The following is a 21,679-nucleotide window of genomic DNA, read 5'->3' on the forward strand; positions in this document are numbered from 1 at the left end:
GTTATGGTATGCTAGTCTAGTGGTTATGGTGTTAGACTAGTAACACAGCGATTGTGCGTTTAAATCCCATTGTGGCAAGTTGTGAATTGAATTCATTAAATTTGGCAATTTGTGGGCTGGCATTAGAAAAATGACCATGAAACCTGCTGACTAGATGTGAAAACCCAACCAGTTCACTAATATCCTTCAGGGAAGGGCATCAGTCTGGCCTACCTGTGACTCTCGTTCAGACTGCATGGTTCTTAATACCCTATGAAATAACCTAGTAAGCCATCCAGTTGTCATAGCATTTAGTGCAAGAATTGTAGTCTTGCCAGCGTTGCCCGCATCTTGAGAAGAACTTCATTTTTTTAAAAGTCATAAAATAAATCAGTTGAAAATGGGCCAACTTTTTTGTTTAGAAGTTGCACGTAAGTTAGCTCGTCTGTACACTTGTATAAAGGAAATCCGGGCATGAAATAACTTGTATTCAGCAGTGGTTTTCATCTTGTCAGAACTGCGCACAAGTGGATCACTGCGAGCATGCCCTAGCCCTCTGCTTATCCATAGCCAGCTCAAAGGGTAGATGCGATAGTGAATCTGTTCCGCTTGTCCCTATATAATGAGGGACATGGGATTAGGTAGCAGGGTAGTAATGTTCAAAGGTTGCACCCTGTGCAAAGAGATAGGGCACTCCAAATATTTTCGTATAAGATTCCAATTACACTGCAAATATAGTGTTGGCGCAAAGCCAGTTCTAGTGTAAGTGCAGCCTGGTTGCTGAGTCCTGCAACATAGGAACAGGAGGAGGCCATTCAGCCCCTCGAGCCTGCTTCGCCATTCAGTTAGATCATGGCTGATCTGTACCTCGGCTCCATTTGCCCACCTTTGCTCCCTATCGCGAGGTTATCCACTTTGGTGGCAAAAACAGGAAGGCAGATTATTATCTGAATGGCAATAGATTGGGAGAAGAGGAAGTGCAACGAGACCTGGGTGTCCTGTGCATCAGTCGCTGAAGGTAAGCATGCAGGTGTAGCAGACGGTTAAGAAGGCAAATGGTATGTTGGCCTTCGTAGCGAGAGGATTCGAGTACAGGAGCAAGGATGTCTTGCTGCAGTTGTACAGGACCTTGGTGAGACCACATCTTGAGTATTGTGTGTAGTTTTGGTCGCCTTATCTGAGGAAGGATGTTCTTGCCATGAAGGGAGTGCAACGAAGATTCACCAGACTGATACCTGGGATGGCAGGAATGACATATGAGGAGAGATTGGGTCGATTGGGCTTATACTCGCTGGAGTTTAGAAGAATGAGAGGGGATCTCATTGAAACTTAAAAATTCTAACAGGACTAGACAGACTAGATGCAGGAAGGATGTTCCCGATGGCGGGGGAGTCCAGAACCAGGGGTCACAGTCTAAGAATAAGGGGTAAGCCATTTAGGACAGAGATGAGGAGGAATTTCTTCACCCAGAGAGTGGTGAACCTGTGGAATTCTCTACTACAAAAGGCTGTTGAGTCCAATCCATTAAATATATTCAAGAAGGAGTTAGATATATTTCTTAAGGCTAAGGGGATCAAGGGATATGGGGAGAAGGCAGGGACAGGGTACTGAATTTGGATGATCCGCCATGATCTCATTGAATGGCGGAGCAGGTTCGAGGGGCCGGATGGCCTACTCCTGCTCCTATCTTCTATGTTTCTATCCCTTAATACCCTTACCTAACTAACTATCGCAGTCTTGAAAGCTCCAATTGTTCCAGCATCCACAGCATTTTGAGGGAGAGTGTTCCAGATTTCTACGACTCTTTATGTGGAAAAAATGCTTCCTGATTTTGCTCCTGAATAGCCCTGCTCTAATTTTAAGATTATGTCCCCCATGTTCTTGATTTCCCCCACCAGAGGAAATAGCTTCTCTGTATCTACCCTATCAAATTATTTTAACATTTTAAACACTTCGATCCGATCACCCCTCAGTCTTCTATACTCGAGGGAATATAAGCCAAATCTATGCAAGCTGTCCTCATAATTTAACCCTTTCAATCCCTCTAAGGAAGAGGGAGTCTCTCTCTGCTTTGCTCCGGAGTCTTGTTGGGCCATAGCTCCCCAGCTGCACTGTGCAATTTTAGAGTCGCCGTAATGCGAAAACAGCTTGTAGTGCGGACACATCCTAAATGGTAGAATGCTTTTCACTTTTCTAGAAATAGAATGGCTATGTTGGCAGGAGCAGTCCTTTATGTGGGCTGCAATTGTTATTACATTGAATGAAACTGAAGTCCCTTAAATGTTTTATTTGATAAATGCCCTGTAGCAATCCAAACCCGAACGTTCTGTACTGACCTTGCCCAGCATTTTTGTAGTCTCGTTCCTTGCTTCCATTCTGGATCAAGACAAGTTTCTTCTGTGTTTCCTTGCAGCACAGTTAATCTGAAGATGGAGAGAGGTTGTAGTTTTAATCTCTGTGGACTGTCACATGCATTCACATAGGCAGTTACAAATGGGTTGCAGACAGTAACTCAAAGACAGCTTCAGATGATTACATAGAATTACGTCGGATATACGGCACAGAAACAGGCCATTCGGCCCAACCAGTCCATGCCGGCGTTTATGCTCCACTCGAGCCTCCTCCCGTCTTTCCTCATCTAACTCTATCAGTGTAACCCTCTATTCCCTTCTCCCTCATATGCTTGTCTAGCCTCCCCTTAAATGCATCTATACTATTCGCTTCAACCACTCCCTGTGGCAGCGAGTTCCACATTCTCACCACTCTCTGGGTAAAGAAGTTTCTTCTGAATTCCCTATTGGATTTCTTGGTGACTATCTTATATTGATGGCCTCTCGTTTTGCTCCTCCCCACAAGTGGAAACACTCTCCCTCATATCCTAAACCACTGGAGGCTTAAGCATTTTCATCAATGATGCATGTAAGGAGAATCTAGGTAGAAAGGACTAGAAGGAGGTGCTGATAGGGTGCCATGAAGTAACGTTGCAGCTCGGGCTGTAGAGCTGTGGGCTTTTCTGTCTCTATTTTGATATAGGAAAGTTCAGACAGGCTCTTTAAACATTTCCTGTTTTCGTTCCTGACACGTGGAGGTTAGCATTTGTCTTCCTGCACCAGCATCCTGTAGAAGAGCACAACATCCCAACATTGGCCTTGGCCAGGGAGTGATTGGCTAAGGAGGCCTAGCTCACCGGAAGTGTTACAAATCAACTAGTGGCGATTATCGGCCAAGTTACTCAGCATTTTCATCAGTGATGCATTAGGGGGAAACTAGATAAGTACAGGAGGGAGAAAGGAATAGAATAATATATTGAGAGGGTGATGTGAAGCAACGTGAGAGGAGGCTCATGGTGGGTGACATCAACAGCAATGCAGGAAGGATGTTCCCGATGGTGGGAGAGTCCAGAACCAGGGGTCACAGTCTAAGGATAAGGGGTAAGCCATTTAGGACTGAGATGAGGAGGAATTCGTTCACCCAGAGAGTGGTGAACCTGTGGAATTCTCTACCACACAAGGCAGTTGAGGCCAATTCATTAAATATATTCAAGAAGGAGTTGGATATATTTCTTAAGGCTAAAGGGATCAAGGGGTATGGGGAGAAAGCAGGGACCGGGTACTGAATTTGGATGATCAGCCATGATCTCATTGAATGGTGGAGCAGGCTCGAGGGGCCGAATGGCCTACTCCTGCTCCTATCTTCTATGTTTCTATGAAAACCATGGATTTGTAGGCACTTGTCCTGATGATGCTGTGGGGACAGTTCCGCTGTGGAAATACGCAATACAAAGCATTCAACCAGAAGCATCAGCTGTGCTTTAATAAAATTATTTGTGAAAATATGCATTGCTGAAGTACAATCCAGTGCACCTACAAGACCAGATTTATGAAGAGATGAATGGTTCCTATTTTTGTCTTGAGTCAAATTTATTGGCAAAAGCATCAGTACAAGAAAAGTTGAAACTTTAGTGTCGTGTGAAGGGAGTGTGAAAGGAATATTTTACTGTCATGGATGAGTCTTTAGCAGAGTTTCTTACTTCATGTAAAGCCTGAGGAGGTTTTTTGGCAATCTTCAGGCACAATGCAAGTTAGAAATTATGCAGCAAGACCTGGACGACATTCAGGCTTGGGCTGATAAGTGGCAGGTAACATTCGCAGGTAACAAGTGCCAGGCAATGACTATCGGCAACAAGTGAGAGTCTAACCACCTCCCCTTGACATTCAACGGCATTACCATCGCCGAATCCCCGACCATCAACATCCTGGGAGGTCACCATTGACCAGAAACTTAACTGGACCAGCCACATAAATACTGTGGCAACAAGAGCAGGTCAGAGGCTAGGTATTCTGTGGCGAGTGTCTCACCTTCTGACTCCCCAAAGCTGTTTCACCACCTACAAGGCACAAGTCAGGAGTGTGATGGAATACTCTCCACTTGCCTGGATGAGTGCAGCTCCAACAACACTCAAGAAGCTCGACACCATCCAGGACAAAGCAGCCCGCTTGATTGGCACCCTATTCACCACCTTAAACATTCACTCCCTCCACCACCAGTGTACCGTGGCTGCAGTGTGTACCATCTACAAGATGCAGTGCAGCAACTCGCCAAGGCTTCTTCGGCAGCACCTCCCAAACCACGACCTCTTCCACCTAGAAGGACAAGGGCAGCAGGTGCATGGGAACACCATCACCTCCAAATTCCCCTCCAAGTCACACACCATCCTGACTTAGAAGTATATCGCCGTTCCTTCATCATCGCTGGGTCAAAATCCTGGAACTCCCTACCTAACAGCACTGTGGGAGTACCTTCACCACACGGACTGCAGCGGTTCAAGAAGGTGGTTCACCACCAACTTCTCGAGGGCAACTAGGGATGGGCAATAATTACAGTATAGCAATGATTACTGTCTTGATCTGCTTTCATCTGTGGGATCTGTCTCTAATCCAATCCTTACCACATACACAACCCCAATTTATTTTTTAATAACAGCAATTAAGCTTGTATCACCATGTTTACAGTGAACAAAGGTTACTTAAATAAATGTTGAACATTAACCTTTAAACCTGCTGACTAGGGTGAGGCTGTTGTTGTTTGGCGAACCGACCTCCACCGCGCGGAGGCTGAACGCCAACCCTTTGACATCTCCTCCTACCTCCCACTGGACCATGACCCCACTACCCTCCATGGCTGTCAACCTCATAGTCCCCCAACCCCGTACAGCCCACTTCTATCTCTTTCCCAAGATCCACAAACAGGGCTGCCCTGGTAGACCCATCGTTTCAGTCTATTCTTGTCCCTCGTAACTGATTCCTTCCTACCTCGACTCTATTTTTTTCTCGCCTTGTCCAGTCTCTTCCCACCTACATTCGCGACTCTTCCGATGCCCTCCACCACTTTAACAGTTTCCTGGCCCCAACCGCCTCCTTTTCACTATGGACGTACAATCCCTCTACACTTCCATCCCCCACCAGGATGGCCTGAGGGCGCTCCGCTTCTTCGTTGAACAGAGGCCCAACCAGTCCCCATCCACCACCACCCTCCTCCGCCTGGCTGAACTTGTTCTCACAATGAACAACTTCTCCTTTGACTCCACTCACTTCCTCCAAAGTAAAGGTGTTGCTATGGGAACCCACATGGGCCCTAGCTATGCCTGCCTTTTCGTGGGATATATGGAACACTCTTTGTTCCAATCCTAATCAGGTCCCCTCCCTCACCTCTTTTTCCCGGTACATTGATGACTGTATTGGTGCCGTTTCCTGCTCTTGCCCTGAACTAGAAAATTTCATTCACTTTGCTTCCAATTTCCACCCTTCCCTCACCTTCACATGGTCCATCTATGACTCTTCCCTTCCCTTCCTTGACTTCTCTGTCTCCATTTCTGAGAATAGGCTATTGAAAAACATTCACTACAAACCCACTGACTCCCACAGCTACCTGGACTACACTTCCTCCCACCCCGCTTCCTGTAAGGACTCTATTCCATTCTCCCAGTTTCTCCGTCTCCGCTGCATCTGTTCTGACGATGCCACCTTCCACACCAGTGCTTCTGACATGCCTTCCTTTTTCCTCAACCGAGGATTCCCTTCTTCCGTGGTTGGCATGGCCCTCGACTGTGTCCGTTCTGTTTTCCGCATTTCTGCTCTCACCCCTTCTCCCTCCCAGAACCACGATAGGGTTCCCCTTGTCCTCACCTTTCACCCCACCAGCCTCCACATTCAACTAATCATCCTCCGTCATTTCTGCCACCTCCAGCATGATCCCACCACCAAACGCACCTTCCCCTCCCCTTTCAGCATTCCGAAGGGACCGCTCCCTTCGCAACATCCTGGTCCACTCCTCAATCACCCCTAACAGCCCCTCCCCTACCCAAGGTACCTTCCCGTGCAAGCGCAGGAGATGCAACACCTGCCCTTTTACTTCCCCCCTTCCCACTGTCCACGGCCCCAAACACCCGTTCCAGGTGAAACAGCAATTTACTTGTACTTCTTGCAATTTAGTATACTGTATTCGCTGCTCACGATGCGGTCTCCTCTATATTGGGGAGACCAAACGCAGATTGAGTGACCGCTTTGCGGAACACCTCCGTTCAGTCCGTAAGGGTGACCCCGAGCTTCCGGTCGCCTGTCACTTTAATTCTCCGCTCCACTCCCACTCTCTGTCCTCGGCCTCTTACAACGAATCCAATGAAGCTCAACGTAAGCTCGAGGAACAGCACCTCATCTTTCGATTAGGCGCTTTACAGCCTTCTGGACTCAACATTGAGTTCAACAATTTCAGACTATAACCCCAGCCCCTATTTTTTCACATGGCAACTGTTGATGATTCTGCCATCCCCATTTGCAACATTTAATCTCTCCTGCCTCCCACCCTAACACAGACCGTCCCTTTTGTTTTTCTTCGCCTCCCGCCTTTCCCTGTCTCTGCACCTGCTTAAAACCTGTTACATCTCTAACTCCTTCCAGTTCTGACGAAGGGTCACAGACCTGAAACATTGACTCTGTTTCTCTCTCTACAGATGCTGCCTGGCCTGCTGAGTGTTTCCAGCATTTTCTGTTAGTTCAGATTTCCAGCATCCGCAGTATTTTGCTATTGTAACTTTTATGTACATATTGGCTATTACACTTCAACCACTCACACTGGGTTGTCTTTCGTTTTCAGTACTTCTGGTTGTTTAGACCAAGATGAGAAGTTAGTCGTTTTGGAATCAATTTTCAAAGTCAAGAGCATAAACCAAAGACCTGAACTAACTGCGAATCCTGGTCACTGAATAGACACATGAGTAGGAATTTAAACACCACCTCCCCCCGACCCCCCTCCCCGCCCCACCTTTTTTCCCCCCTCCCCCAACGCAATGGGTGGGACAGGATCAGGGAGATGGGGGGGGGTGGTTAAATTGTCAAATTTTCGAAACCCAAATTCAGCTCAACGCGAGCGCTCCTACTTCCGTTTTAACCACGGTGGATTTGGCGGCGTCTGAATAACCCGCTCTGGAAAGATGGGTCCATCATTATAATACTTAAATGAGGGTCCGTTCCCCAGATTTTGGCAGCCATTTGAATTTAACACTGGACGGCCGGGTTTTCCCGGGCTTGGGGAAACCCGACAGCTAAATGGAGGCGGGAGCAGTTGGATCCAGAGGTAAGTGCTTTTCCGAACATTGCTCCCCCTTCCCCGGCCCCTCAAGCAAACCTTCTGCCGCGATCACGCCCGGCCTCCGCCTCCCTCCCTATTGCCGCCTCCCCCCACCCCCTTAACCTGTGGTGTCTCCTGGTTGCCGGGGACCGTCCCCAACGCTGGCTTTCCCGGCTGCCGGGCGGGAAACAGAGTAAAACAATGAAAATGAGGTCCCAGCATTTCCGGGATTCCCCCTCTCGGCAAACTTGTGCCCCCGCTCCCTCCCCATAAATACCGGGGCCACGGACTCCAGTTCTCAATCCTGTACACTTAAAGCATGGCCGCAGCTTCTCCGGGCAGTCCCACCCTGTAACTGGCCTGTCGTGGAATGCTCCCCTCCTCATGCATTGCTTTCCCCCATTTCCCCCTGTGGTGATTATTCCTTGTTTAGTAAAAGTATTGTGATTGGTTGTTTGCTAACTGCCTTGGGATATGTGTTGTAATCTCATTGGTAGTTGATGATCACATGATGTGTTGTGGCCACCTTAAATTCAGTTCTTTTCCAGCTTTGGTTGGGACTGGATGTGGGAAGATGTACTGCAGATTTTAAAGTTAATAAAGCCTAGCTTTGGAAGGCAAATCTATTCTTTATTTCACCCCCTCAGTACACTTGACCTTGAGAGCAACAACTAGAGAATAATAATATAAAAGGTAGGGCAAAAAAAGTCAAATACTCTGTATACATCAATGTTCTGCTGGCATGTGACTGATGGGAACATCTCGGAAGTCCCCTGCCCTGCATGTAGTTAGTAATGTGTTGGGCAGTTGGGCCTTGAGTTTGGTCAGCATGAAAATAAAGTCCCTTTCTTTCAAATCTCCAAGCAGCTTTTCATTTTATTGGATTCTAACGTCCAGTGTGAAGCAGGAAATATCTGAGCACACTTAAGTCATTTTCTATTGATTTTAAAGACGCGTGATCCCCTTGCTCAGTGAGGATATAGTGCGGGTTGTTTTGCCAGTCAGGAATTCGGCACAAACCAAGAGAGAATGGTGCCAAAAACTAGACTGCCCCGTGGGATTGCACTGAGTTGGCAGTAAGAGAAAGAGCTAAAAAAAAAATTGGGAAATTGTGCACTTATGACTAAACATGCCAGTAACAGGTCCAGACAGATGATAATGTTTAATCTGTATCGCCCAATTCAATGTCGCCAACTGTGGAACTGCAAGCGATTCATTTAATCCTGGCAGCTGCAGAAAAACTGTCCCGTTTGAATGTGAGAAAAGTGTAACCACCAGCTTGCCAGATGTCTCCCACTCTCCGACCAACACCTCGACTTACTTTTTGCCCAGTGAGCAGCGAGGAGCCAACAGAAGAAATGTGACTTTTACATTTCTGCAGTGCCTTTCGCGCACTGGGGGCGTCCCCAAGTGCTTCAGAGCCAACCATCGCCAAACGGGACGAATGATCAGGTCATCTGATTTGGTGGTGATGGTTGAGGCATAAATGTTGATAAAGAAAAGGAAGGACTTGCATTTATACAGCGCCTTTCACAACCTCAGAACGTCCCAAAGCGCTTTGCAGCTATTGTTGAAGTGTAGTCACTGTTACAGGAAAGTTTCTTTTATCCGGCACGGATGGGACCGACGTGGTGCCGGTTCATCAAAAATTCCGGATAACCAAACGCTATAGTAAAAGATACGGAGCTCAGAGCTCCGTATAAAGCAACAAACCCTGTTGCTTAGCAACAGCTTCAGAACAATGTCCACAAGTTGCAAGCGTCTCTGTAGCTTAGCAACAGCTGCAGCCACACCCTTGCACAGCAACACATGGAGGAAGGCAAGTAATAAAAGTTACCTGAACCTCCTCCTGAATTTTGCCGGTTAACCGAGATTTCCGGTTATTTAGGTGCCGGTAAATTGAAAGTTTCCTGTATAATGTAGGGAACCAGAATGCCAATGAGAATTGCAGGAAGAGAAAGCTTCCAAAAGATAGTAAAAAAAATATATATTGTGCCGGTACTAAGCATATATTTGAATGAGGGCAATACTTTGCCCTACCCTGCTCTTTCCTTGAATAGTGATACGGGGTCTTTAATATCCACCTGAGCAGGCCGGCACCGGTTCAGTATCTCCTCTCAAAGGTGGCACTTCCAACAGTGCAGCACCCCCTCAGTAATGTGCTGAAGAATGAGCCTAAATGATGCGCTTAAGTTCTGGCGAGGGGCTTGAACTTGCATGGCCCTGACTCAGAGGCAAGGGTGCTGCCACCAAGCCAAGCTGACGTTACATGCATAAGTGCAAACTATTCCCCCCCCCACCCCCCACCCCCTCATTCAAATATATACGTGGTGCTGGCACATTACTTGTGGCTATCTTTTGGAAGCTTTTCCTTCAAGTTGGTTCCTGTAAGCCCAAGGGAGAGGTGGTAGAAACAGACTGCATGGAGGGTGGAGCAAGCTACAATGATCACTATTGGTTCTCTATCCAAGGCTTGGGGGTTGTCTCAGCCAGTTAGTGACCTGACAATGTTAGGCTATTCAGAACATTTAGGGATATATTTTTTGCCATTTGCTCAAGTACTGGGGAAACCAGCTTGCTGCTCGTGCCTACGTTTTTGCTAAAACTAGTGAACAGTGGGAAAAAAAATATCCCTGTGTTATCAATGAATGTCAAATATTGGGAAACAAATGTGCAAATTGTACATCCATTTGGAACTCTAAAGGGGCAAGCCAAGTCCTGTTTTTTTAAAAATCAGGGACATTAACAAATACATAAATAAAACCTAAACCATTTTAAGTCAATGCAGATTCATATTAATAAGACTCCAATTGTGTATTAAATAACATACAAACCTCCTTTTCTAGGAGATGGTTTACAAGACCTTTTATATTAAGGATTTTTTTTCCTGGCAATTTTCTCCCTCCTCCCGTCTCTTGAAGGCACTAACTGTTGCTTGCGGGTGCACAATCCCACAGATGCACCACTTGCTACCTCATCCAAGCGGCCATTATTGATGTGACCATTGACAATGACAGGCCATTTGATCATGCAGATATCGCAGTAAAATTTAATTGTCAGCCTTGTCTCAGTGCTTCAGGTGTCAGCTGTGGCTCAGTGGTAGCACTCTCGCCTCTGAGTCAGAAGGGTGTGGTACTGAGGGAGTGCTGCACTGTCTGAGGTGCCATCTTTCGGATGAGACGTTAAACGAGGCCCCATCTGCCCTTTCAGGTGGACGATAAAGATCCCATGGCACTATTCAAAGAAGAGCAGGGGAGTTCTGCCCAGTGTCCTAGCCAATACTTATCCCTCAACCAACACCATTAAAACAGATTATCTGGTAATTTATCTCATTGCTGGTTATTGAAGCTTCCTTTGCACAAGTTGGCTGTCGTGTTTCCTGCATTACAACAGTGACTACGTTTCAAAAGTATTTCATTGGCTGTAAAGCGCTTTGGGATATGCAAGGCAATATATAAATGCAAGTTCTTTCTTCCTTCCTACTAACTCTGTCCTCACACAACATCCACAAGCAAGCAGTTCCGACAATGACCGCTTCATAGCAGCCAGGAGCAGGAATCTGGCTAAGTTATTCATCCCACTCATTCACATACTCACTCACTAACTCAATCACTCACTCATTGACTGACTCATTCAAATGGAACTAATGGAGTTGCAGCCCAGCAGCCAAGCTCTGACTTCTGGTCTCTGGTTATTCAGGCAGCCAATGCAATTAGCAGTGAATTCGTTTGTTTACAGTTAATTTGCTTAGGTTAGAAATGCTCTACTGTTCCTAATCAATCCTGGAACTGAATACAGGAGGAGAGGTTGTTTGGGAAACCATATGGTTTTAGTGAAGAATCCTGTAACGTACAGCGCAGTAATAATTTTGAAAAATGCAGCAAAATATATTACGACATTTAGTACTAGGACATTAGCTGATATTTTTCCTGCATTAACATTGGAACTGAAGGGAAACTTGCTGAAATATTACTGTTCAGGGCCTTATTTTGCTTCCCATCACTTTAGTGGTGCTAGCACCATTATACATACCATACAACTTGCTTTGTCTAATTCTCAGAGTTCTACTAATAATCCCCCGCACGGGGAAGCCACGGGAAGTTCAAAAAGGCTGCCACACTATCTGTTGGACTGCCTTTGTTTTTAGTATTGGTAACAATCTGGCCTTCAGGAAGGGTAAGAATTTCAGGGTTACCTGTAATCTGAAGCCAGCAAGAGCAGCTTTTCCACATGCTTTCTTAAACATGTGTGCAAAGCTGCGCTTTCTATATTGTGAGAGAGGTGCGATGTGAAAAGCGCATCTCTGTGCTGCTCGCTGGCATTGCTCTCAGTGTGAAACTGCTAAGTACAGTAGAACTGCACCATAAAGTGCTATCAGAAGTTCATTCTCACAAGCTCCTCACCGATGGCTTGACAGATTTATCCAGTGAATACATACTCAACCGTACAGACCAGGAAGGTGCCAGGTTCGAATACATTGCAGATGCCCTAACTATAATCTTCCAAAGTTCTTGCGATTCAGGAACCATTCCTTTAGATTGGAAAATTGCACATGTCACTCCGCTATATAAGAATGGCGAGAGAGGGAAACCGGGGAGTTATAGACCAGTTAGCCTAACATCTGCTGTCAGAAAATTGCTAGAGTCTATAATTAAGGATAGGGTGACTGAGCACCTCGAAAATTTTCCGTTGATCAGCGAGAGCCGGCATGGATTTGTGAAAGGCGCCAACAAACCTGATTGAATTTTTTGAGGAGGTGACTAAAGTAGTGGACAGGGGAATGTCTATGGATGTTATTTATATGGACTTCCAGAAGGCATTTGATAAAGCCCCGCATAATAGACTTTTAACTAAAGTAGAAGCCCATGGAATTGAGAGCAAATTATTGACCTGGTTAGGAAATTGGCTGAGCAGTAGGGATAATGGGTAGGTACTCAAATTGGCAGGAGGTGACTAGTGGTGTCCCACAGGGATCTGTGTTGGGGCCTCAACTATTCATAGTATTTATTAACGACTTAGATGATGGCATAGAAAGTCTCATATCCAAATTTGCCAATGACATAAAGATAGTCTGCATTGTAGGCAGTGTAGATAAAAGCATAAAATTACAAATGGACAGATTAAGTGAATGGGCAAAACTGTGGCAAATGGATTTCAATGTAGGCAAATGTGAGGTCATCCACTTTGGACCTAAAAAGGATCGAACAGGGTACTTTCTACGGTAAATGGTGAAAGGCTAAAAACAGTGGATGTCCAAAGAGATTTGGGGGGGCCCAGGTACATAGATCATTAAAATGTCATGAACAGGTACAGAAAATAATCAAAAAGGCTAATGGGATTCTGGCCTTTATATCTAGAGAACTAGAATACAAGGGGGTAGAAGTTATGCTGCAGCGGTACAAAGCCCTGGTTAGACCACACCTGGAGCACTGTGAGCAGTTCTGGGCCCCACACCTTGGGAAGGATATATTGGCTTTGGGGGCAGTGCAGCGTAGGTTTACTAGAATGATACCCGGACTTCAAGGGTTAAGTTACGAGGAGAGATTACACAAATTAAGGTTGTATTCCCTAGAATTTAGAAGGTTAAGGGGTGATCGAAGTTTTCACGATATTAAGTGGAGCAGATAGGGTAGATAGAGAGAAGTTATTTCCGCCGGTTGGGGATTCTAGGACTAGGGGGCAGAGTCTAGAAATTAGAGCCAGACCTTACAGGAGTGAAATTAGGAAACACTTCTACACACAAAGGGTGGTAGAAGTTTGGAACTCGCTTCCGCAAATGGCAATTGATGCTGGATCAGTTGTTAATTTTAAATTGGAGAATGATAGCTTTTTGTTAACCAAAGGTATTAAGGGATATCGGCCAAAGACGGGTATATGGAGTTAGGTCGCAGATCAGCCATGATCTCATTGAATGGCAGAACAGACTCGAGGGGCTCAATGGCCTCCTGTTCCTATGTTCCAATGCTTCTATGATCTGTGCAGAGTTTGCAGAGGCTCCATCGTGGGCACTTTAGTTTGAATAAGCACCCCTGGTTTCATGAGTGTTCCCATTCCTGATCATTCTCCTGCGAGCCCTGCTACGTCTGCATGTGTGGATGCCAGGTGGGGAAAGGATCAGGCTCAACTGTGATGCCCTTTGTAGTTAAATAGACAACCAGTACTTATAACCGTGAGAAAAATGACCATTTGGGCAACTGCTGGCCACAGAAGTATACTCCAGAAATGACCCGGGACAGGGAGGGGAAAATTGGTTGAATGTTTGTTTATTTTTGATGAGTTCATTCTTGGTTTTAATAGTCATTGTTTGCGAGCTAATGCCAACACATGCGGTACTTACATAATTTCATTTCTGTTGCAGTGAGCTGATTTTGGAAGTATCACAAAGCTCTTGATTAGCTTAGGAGACACGGCTCTAACGAAATTAAAACACTGGCATCTCATTCCAGGTAATGTTGATGTCTCAACTAGGAGAGGAAAAAAATGAAGGATCATTTCACAATCGGTGCATAAAAGCTGGTCAGGGTATTGTAGTTTACTTCTCATCTGAAGTGGCATACTGCTGATTGCTTAATGAAACTCACTGAAATTATCAGTAAAAAAATCAGTTCAAATTTCATTACTCACCCACAAAGAAATGCTGAAGCAGGATTAATGTTGTAATGTGAGTTGCAATCTGACGTCTGAAATTCATTTTGTCGCAGATATTTGGCTGGCTGAAAGAAAATAAGAATATAAATTTGAACTTGCACTTAAAGAGCGCAAAAATTCCAAGTTGTTTTAGTGGCGATGGGAGAGGACCCTGCAGCTAGTGGGAGAGAAATTATGGGAGACACGGCCAAGAAAGTTGGTTTTGAGGAGGCTTTTGTAAGGGAGGAGAGAGTAGGCAATGTGAAGGATCCAGGAAGCGAGTTCCAAAGTGCATGGGCATATGATGGCTTAAGGGCTTTGTCACCAATGGTGGAGCGGCTGGAGGGACATGCAGTGGGAAGAGAGGATAATGTATGCTGGACATAGGGCTATGGAAGATTGCAAAGGTAAGGTGGAGCAACATCATAAATGAATCTGAAAGCCAGATTGAGGCTTTTAATGTTGATGCACTGCGGCACGGGGAGCTAATGGAGATAAGCTGGAGAGGGCAGAGTTGAAAGGAATTCAGGATTAGTATGGGATAGGACACAAATGGCAGTGTTCTGGATGATTTGGGAGCTTTGAGACCTGAGATGACAAAAGCATAGATGAGAATTGAGGTGACAAAGGGATGGATTAGGATTCAGTGGGACTGTGAGTAAACAGGTGGAAGTAGGGAAGCTTGAAGACGGGACCGCATGTTTGGTTTGAAGCTTGAACAGGACACTGAGGCAGTGTATGGTTGGTTCAGTCCGAGCAGGCAGGCAGGACGGGGGTAGGATTGGTGCCTGAGGCAAGTTTCTGGCAGGAATTGAACAGGATGACTTCCATTGAGCCAAAGTTCTGGCTCATCCAAGACTTGACATCGGACAAACAATTAATCAGTACAACAGCAGTTGTGGAGTTAAGGGTAGTGTCAGAGAGGTAAAGCTGGGTGTCATTGGCCTATATATGGAAGCTGGTCCCACGTTTATGGATGATGTTACCGAGGAGCAGCATATAGATAAAGAAAAGGAGGAGTTATAGGGTATGCCCAAAGTGACCATGGAGGCCGGGCAAAGAAGCCATCGGAGGAAACACATTGGGCTGGATTTTCATTCAGCAGTCGGGAAGGAGGCGGGACTACAACTTTCGGGTTTTAGTCCCGCCTCCATCTTTCGGGTTTTAGTCCCGCCTCCATCGACGTCCGGCCAATCCACGCGATTTTCCCTTGATTGACCTTGTTGAGCCCGCCCATTGACCTTGTTGAGAACTCTCACCGGCACTAAGCTGCAGGCTGTCACTTTTGACAGATCGCAGCCATTCTGCTTTCAGTGCCGGCTGAATGATGGACTCCCGAAACCTAGAGGAAGAAAGGCTGTTAAGGTAAGTACAGGTAATTTAAACTTCTTTACACACTTTAGACACACCAAACACACTTACCTTTGCACTCATGCACCCATCACTCACCTGTACACCGACATCTCGACCCCTCCAAGTCCTTCAACCCGACGGCCCGCCTGCTCTAACCTGGCGTGGTTTGGAGCCGTCGGGAATCCCACACGACACCCCTCAAAATAGGGATTAGGCTAAAAACTGCCTGTTAACTACCTGTTAACAGGCAGTTAATTGGCACTAATCCCTTCCCGCCTCGGGTCGGCGGGTCCCAGTGCGGGGCGGGTACCCGCCTCCTTTGAAACTTACGTGGAGGCGGGTTTTGGGCAGGATGGTGTCGGGACCCCTGAATTCAGGATTTTTGCCCCCCGCACGCCTAAAAACCCGCCTCACGGCACACTGAAAATCTAAGCCATTGATTCCATTCCTGCTTATCTCAGCATCGTGTGGAGCCATGCAGAAGGAGGATGGAGTGATTGGCTGTGTTAAAATTCACGAAGATAAGACCTAATGAGCCAGGGTCACAGTCACTTAGAATATCAGTGAGTGATCAGGGTGATCTCAATGCAGGACAGAAAACAGACTGAAGGCTTTGAATAGGATAGGTGGGGAATTGGGTGGAAATATTGTATTCAAGCTCCTTAGCGTGGAAAAGAGTGTCTGTTTTCCTCGCGCCTCTGCGAAGTACCGTGCAATGTTTTTCTACATTAGAGACGCTGTATAAATTACAGTTGTAGCTGGAGAGGACAGTGGAGTTGAGTGTGAGACTTTTGTGGAGTGGCGAGATGACAACAGTTTCAAAAGGGGCACGAAATAATGTTTGAGGAAATGGAGAGGTTGACTATATTGGAGGACATTGGGCTAGGGAGAGGTGGTTGAGCGATCAAGAGATGGGGTGGGTCAAGGGCGCAGGTGGTGGATCGCGTGGAAGAAATGAATCTGAGGGAAAGATAGAAGAGAAACTGCAGAACAACGTTCCCTATAAGCTGCATGCCTGCCGGTCCCGCACAGCCCAGAACCGACTTTTTCAATGTTAAGTTTCACGTGTGAATGGGCCGCACAGCCCCTTAAAGGGGCCGTGCACCCCCCAAAAAAAATTAGGGGAAACAGTGCTGCAGTAGGATCCAAGTTGAGGCTAAAGTTAGGAGGGAGCCAAGAGAGGTCAGGGTGGCATTGGGACACTGGGATTGCTAACGGTCTCCGTTTCGATGATGAAGAAATCCGTAAGATCCTCACACAAATATAACTTGGCTTGTAAGATTTCTAATTCTGAGAAAACTTTTAAAAAAGTAAAATCTGTTGCAACATGCAGGTCACATGAAATTGTTAGAACAATTACTGTAATGTACACTGGAACTTACACATGTCTTGCATGGTGGCGTTGCACTTTCAAAAAGCTCTTTGAATGAACAAGATTATAAGTGATGCTTCATTGATTTAAGTGTCACACTATTAAGAGAAGAGCTGCAGCAATCCCTTATACATAAGAGATGCACTCAAACAAAACTTAACCCTGGTGTGGAATATTAAAAATAATCCTGTGCTCTAAAACTTTAGTTTTGCATCATGTCAAAAGTAAATTTGACATGATGCAAAAGTCAGCACGGTGGCATAGTGGTTAGCACTGTTGCCTCACAGCGCCAGGGACCCGGGTTCGAATCCGGCCTCGGGCGACTGTCTGTGTGGAGTTTGCACATTCTCCCCGTGTTTGCGTGGGTTTACTCCGGGTGCTCCGGTTTCCTCCCACAGTCCAAAGATGTGCGGGTTAGGTTGATTGGCTATGATAAATTGACCCTTAGTATTAGGGGGATTAAATACGTGGGGTTACGGGGATAGGGTGGGATATGTGTTGGTGTAGGGGTTACGGGGATCGGGTGGGATATGTGTCGGTGCAGGCTCGATGGGCCGAAATGGCCTCTATCTGCACTGTGTGGTTTCTGTGATTTCTGTGATTTCTGTGATAAATCACGTCATAAGTGTTAAACTTGAACTACAATGCAAACATCTCCTACTTAACAGTTACAATTCTATAGATTAAAATGTTGTAGGAACTGACCTTCCTGGAGAAGTAAGATTGAGAACTGCACCTCCTGATCTCGGGTCCCCGGTCCGGAAGCGTCAAGAGGACAGCACAGGGATAGTTTGATGCTGAACTCCTCGTTATAGTTTTGCTGCTTTTATGCTTGAGCTCTTCATGGACAGCTGAATATCGTGGGTGGATAATCACGTGATTTCCTTGAAGTCAAGATTGTCTGCAGCTTGGCGTAAAGCCAGATTTTAGACTTAAAATGGTTAAGTCGATCAGCTTTTGAAAACAAACTATAAACTTGCACTCTGTATGCCCTCAGCAATTGGTGTGCTTTCTGCAGCAGAAAAAGTTTGTGTGGAATTCACCATTGTGGCTGTGGAATTGACTTGGAGCTGAGATTTTGGAAATTCCACTGGGAATGGTGCCCAGACTCCTTTAATAAAGAAGGTTAACATGAAAAGGTCTATTCGGACTTTTATGGACTTTCCCAGTGCAGTAACAACATAATGTGCTTTTGTAACTTTGGTTTGCCGCTCCACTTAGATTTAGGAGTGTTACTGAAAAATGGGCAGAGAACTCTTCAATGCTGACACGAAATAATGAATGTTTAACTTGGAAATGCTGTAAGTACACAGCATGCCAGTCATTTGTAAAGAGGAAGAAAAACAGGTTAATGTTTGGGGTATCAACCCTTTGTCAAAACCTAAAAGGGAAAGTATGCCCCTAAATAGTATTGAACACAAAAAACAAGAGACAGAAAAGGTGTGTTAGGTGGCAGGAAAAACAGGAAACCGGTAGTTAAAAAAAATCATATGTGAGGCAATGAAAAGATAAAGAACAAAAGAATCTGAGAAAGGCTATGCAAGATATAATGCCAATAAAAAGTGCATATTCCAACTTTTAATTTAGGGTAGCATTGTTGATGCCGTGGGCAGTTTTTAGACTTTAGTAAGTGAACTCAAAGTTCACAAACAAAGGACCCCCTATCTTGTACGATAGCAAAATACTGCAGATGCTGGAAATCCGAAATAATAACAGAAAATGCTGGAAAAACTCAGCAGGCCAGGCAACATCCGTGGAGAGAAATTAGAGTCGACGTTTCGGGTCGAAACCCTTTTTCAAAACTGGAAAGGAAATGAAATAGATCGAAAGGAAGGCTGCGAGAGAACAAAAGAAGTGAAGAGACCCCTATCTTGACTGAGTTCTGACTCCACAATGCACGTCTTTTATTTCCAACGGTTCCCCGCCTGGAAACCAGCCTGATTGTGACAGGCTTGGCTCCCTATTGGGCAGGTAGGGAGCCTGCTTCTGGGCTTCTCATTGGTCGGGGTGGGGGTGCGGGGGGGGAGGTCGGAAATCTTGCAGAGGGGGGTCGGCGATCCTGGAGGGGACTGTTTGGGGGAAGCACTCCCGCTCCTCCCAGCCCACAAGCAGTGCTGGAAAAGCACTTGCCTCTCCCACGCAGCAGTCCTCGCCTCTCATTAGCTGCCGGGTCTTCCCAAAGCCTGGGAAACCCAGCTGGCCAGCGTTAAAGCTGGAAGAGAGATAAAATCTGAGGCCCGCAGCCTCATTGTAATATCTAAATGACCAACCCTCCTCCTGGGAGCGGGTTGGTTGCCCTCCCGGGTCCCACCTCTGTTAAAACCGGAAGTGGGAGGGTTGGGGGTCGAGTTTGAGATTTTCTTTTTTACATTTTCACATCCCACCCGACCCAAACCCAGCTACTTTTTGGGGGTTAAAATTGCCCTCTTAGCGTCTATGGCATGGTGGTCTGCATCTGGAGCAGTGCAAAATTGCAATGTATTTTTATTCATTGTTCCTTAACCTCTGATTAAAATGAAACAATTTGACGAGGCTGACGTGATTGGCAATGTTAATGTCATTATGCATGCTTCTGATCGGAAAACCAGACAAGTGACGTTACTAGATCATTGTGTTTCTTTTAAAACTGACTACAGGAAACTTTTTATCCGGGACCGGCGTGGTGCCGGTTGATCAAAAAGTCCGGATTACAGAGAGGTATACTCACCAAGGTACGAGAGGCCCGTACACGGCCACAGGTGCAGGAGCCCCGGTTACACGGCACTTGTGCAGGAGTCCCGGTTACACGGCCACAGATCCAGGAGTCCCTGTTGCACGGCCACAGGTGTAGGAACCCTGGTTACACGGCCACAGATCCAGGAACTCTGGTTATACGTCCACTAATATATAGTAAAACTTACCTGAACCTACTCCTGATTTTTGCCGGTTAAGAGAGGTTTCCGGATATTTAGGTGCCGGTTAAAAGAGAGTTTCCAAAGTGCAAGGCCTTGCACACAATGGTCATGGGGCACAAAAATCGGATACCTGACCTTACACAACTGATTAGTGGGGTATCTGATTTTGCAAGTGGTGATTTAGGACCAAAATATGTTGGCCATAGTGTGAGCGTCGCCCATAGAAGCTGGGTATGCTGCAGCTCATCTGCTTAAGCAGATTTCTTAAAGGGCGAGGTTAAGTACTATTTGCCCCATTCATTAGTTGGTTTCACTCCATTTTTCTGGTTTTGTCTCTTTCCCTCCTGCACCACCAATACTTTTCTTCTCGAGAGGCGCCAACAAATTCAGGCGTAACACGACGCCAGAGATGTTTTTGGCCATACCCGTCACTGCCAGACATGTCAGAGGAGCCCTGTCTTGTTGCCTTCACTTCACAAGACGGGCTGCCACAGAGTTCTGTCATCTACTTCTCCAGTGGTACGCACGCAACATCTGGATTCGGGGCAGCTGTTCCCTTAGAAGTGATGGTTAACGGAGCAATTCACCTCATCCTCCAAACCAACCCAGGATTGCAAAATTGGAGCTTATAGATACAAAGAGAGAGTTGAAGACCATGACCTACAATAACGATGTATTGATTGGGGTGCTGCTGTTTTGCAACATCCTGTTAAATCGAAGCCCATGTCATTGCAGTATGGGTTTTGTGGCACATCAGTGGACACCCCTTCACCACTTTCTTTATCCTACTGTCCATTTGAAATGGAATGCTCGCTCCACTGATTGTTGCATTTGTAAATTCAGAAGGCTTTGTTGATTTCCTGACTGTAATACACAATCCTAAAGGCTGAGTTTCAAGGCGGTAATTCACCTCCGCATTCAGGTTTTGTTGAACCGCTAGAGCTTGGTTTATGGCCTTAGCTAAACCCTTTAATTAGGCTATACAAGAGATACACCTCCAACAATGAGCGTGGAATTAGACTAGATGGCCCAGAAATGACTGAAATTTCATCTGTCAAGATGTTTTGACAGATGAAATAACAGTGTTTCACAGCTGTTTGAAGCTGTCAAATACTGACAGTCTTACTTCTAACATGAGTCTTTCTCCACAGACTCAGTTAGAAATCTCTCCTGCACAGAAAGCTGCAGGCTGTCACTTTTGACAGTTCGCAGCCATTCTGCTTTCTGTGCCGGTGAGATGAGGGACTCCCCGAACCTAAAGGAAGGAAGGCCGAAAAGGTATGTAAAACTTATTTAATCACTTTAGACACATCAAACACACTTACCTTTGCACTCATGCACCCATCACTCACCTGAACACCGACATCTCGACCCCTCCAAGCCCTCCAACCCGACGGCCCGACTCCTCCAACTTGGCGTGGTTTGGAGCCGTCGGGATTCCCACAGTTCAAGCTTAAAAATAGGGATTAGGCTAAAAACTGCCTGTTAAGTACCTGTTAGCAGGCAGTTAACTGGCACTAATCCCTTCCCGCCTCGGGTAGGCGGGTCCCAGTGCGGGGCGGGTACCCGCCTCCTTTGAAATTGGCATGGAGGCGGGTTGGGGGCGGGATGGGGTCGGGACCCCCGATTTCGGGAATTTAAACCCCGCACGCCTCAAATCCCGACTCCACGGCTCAATGAAAATCGAGGCCGATGGCTCAAGTGGCCTAATTTTGTGCTGAAACATTCTATACATCATCATCTGTCAGGCCCATTAAGCCAGGAGTGGGTTAATCCCAATAGTTTACTGTACCCGTGTTATGCATTTTGTTTCATAAGTTTTGTTGTC

The 21,679-nt window shown here is 46.1% G+C and overlaps 2 protein-coding genes across 7 annotated transcripts in view; one reads left to right on the top strand and one right to left on the bottom strand.

Moving 5' to 3' along the window:
- Positions 1-17,820, bottom strand: part of LOC147098556 (C-X-C motif chemokine 9-like) — a 30,308-nt gene extending 12,488 nt beyond the window's left edge. Inside the window, exons 1-5 of one of the 2 annotated variants that reach the window (XM_085970394.1) lie at positions 17,663-17,809; positions 15,492-15,574; positions 14,230-14,318; positions 13,943-14,069; positions 2,316-2,402 (exon numbers count right to left, since the gene is read on the bottom strand). In XM_085970394.1, the coding sequence (XP_085826520.1) occupies positions 2,316-2,402; positions 13,943-14,069; positions 14,230-14,296 (281 nt within the window). In that variant the 5' untranslated portion in view covers positions 14,297-14,318; positions 15,492-15,574; positions 17,663-17,809. Of the gene's footprint in view, positions 1-2,315; positions 2,403-13,942; positions 14,070-14,229; positions 14,319-15,491; positions 15,575-17,662 lie in introns of both variants that reach the window. The other variant, XM_085970393.1, reaches the window with a different exon arrangement.
- Positions 1-21,679, top strand: part of rassf4a (Ras association domain family member 4a) — a 299,271-nt gene that overhangs the window by 56,529 nt on the left and 221,063 nt on the right. The window lies entirely within an intron of this gene.

Source organism: Somniosus microcephalus, chromosome 29 (genome assembly GCF_052327205.1).
Source record: "Somniosus microcephalus isolate GS21.2 chromosome 29, FLI_Smic_1.0, whole genome shotgun sequence".
Classification (NCBI taxonomy): Eukaryota; Metazoa; Chordata; class Chondrichthyes; order Squaliformes; family Somniosidae; genus Somniosus; species Somniosus microcephalus.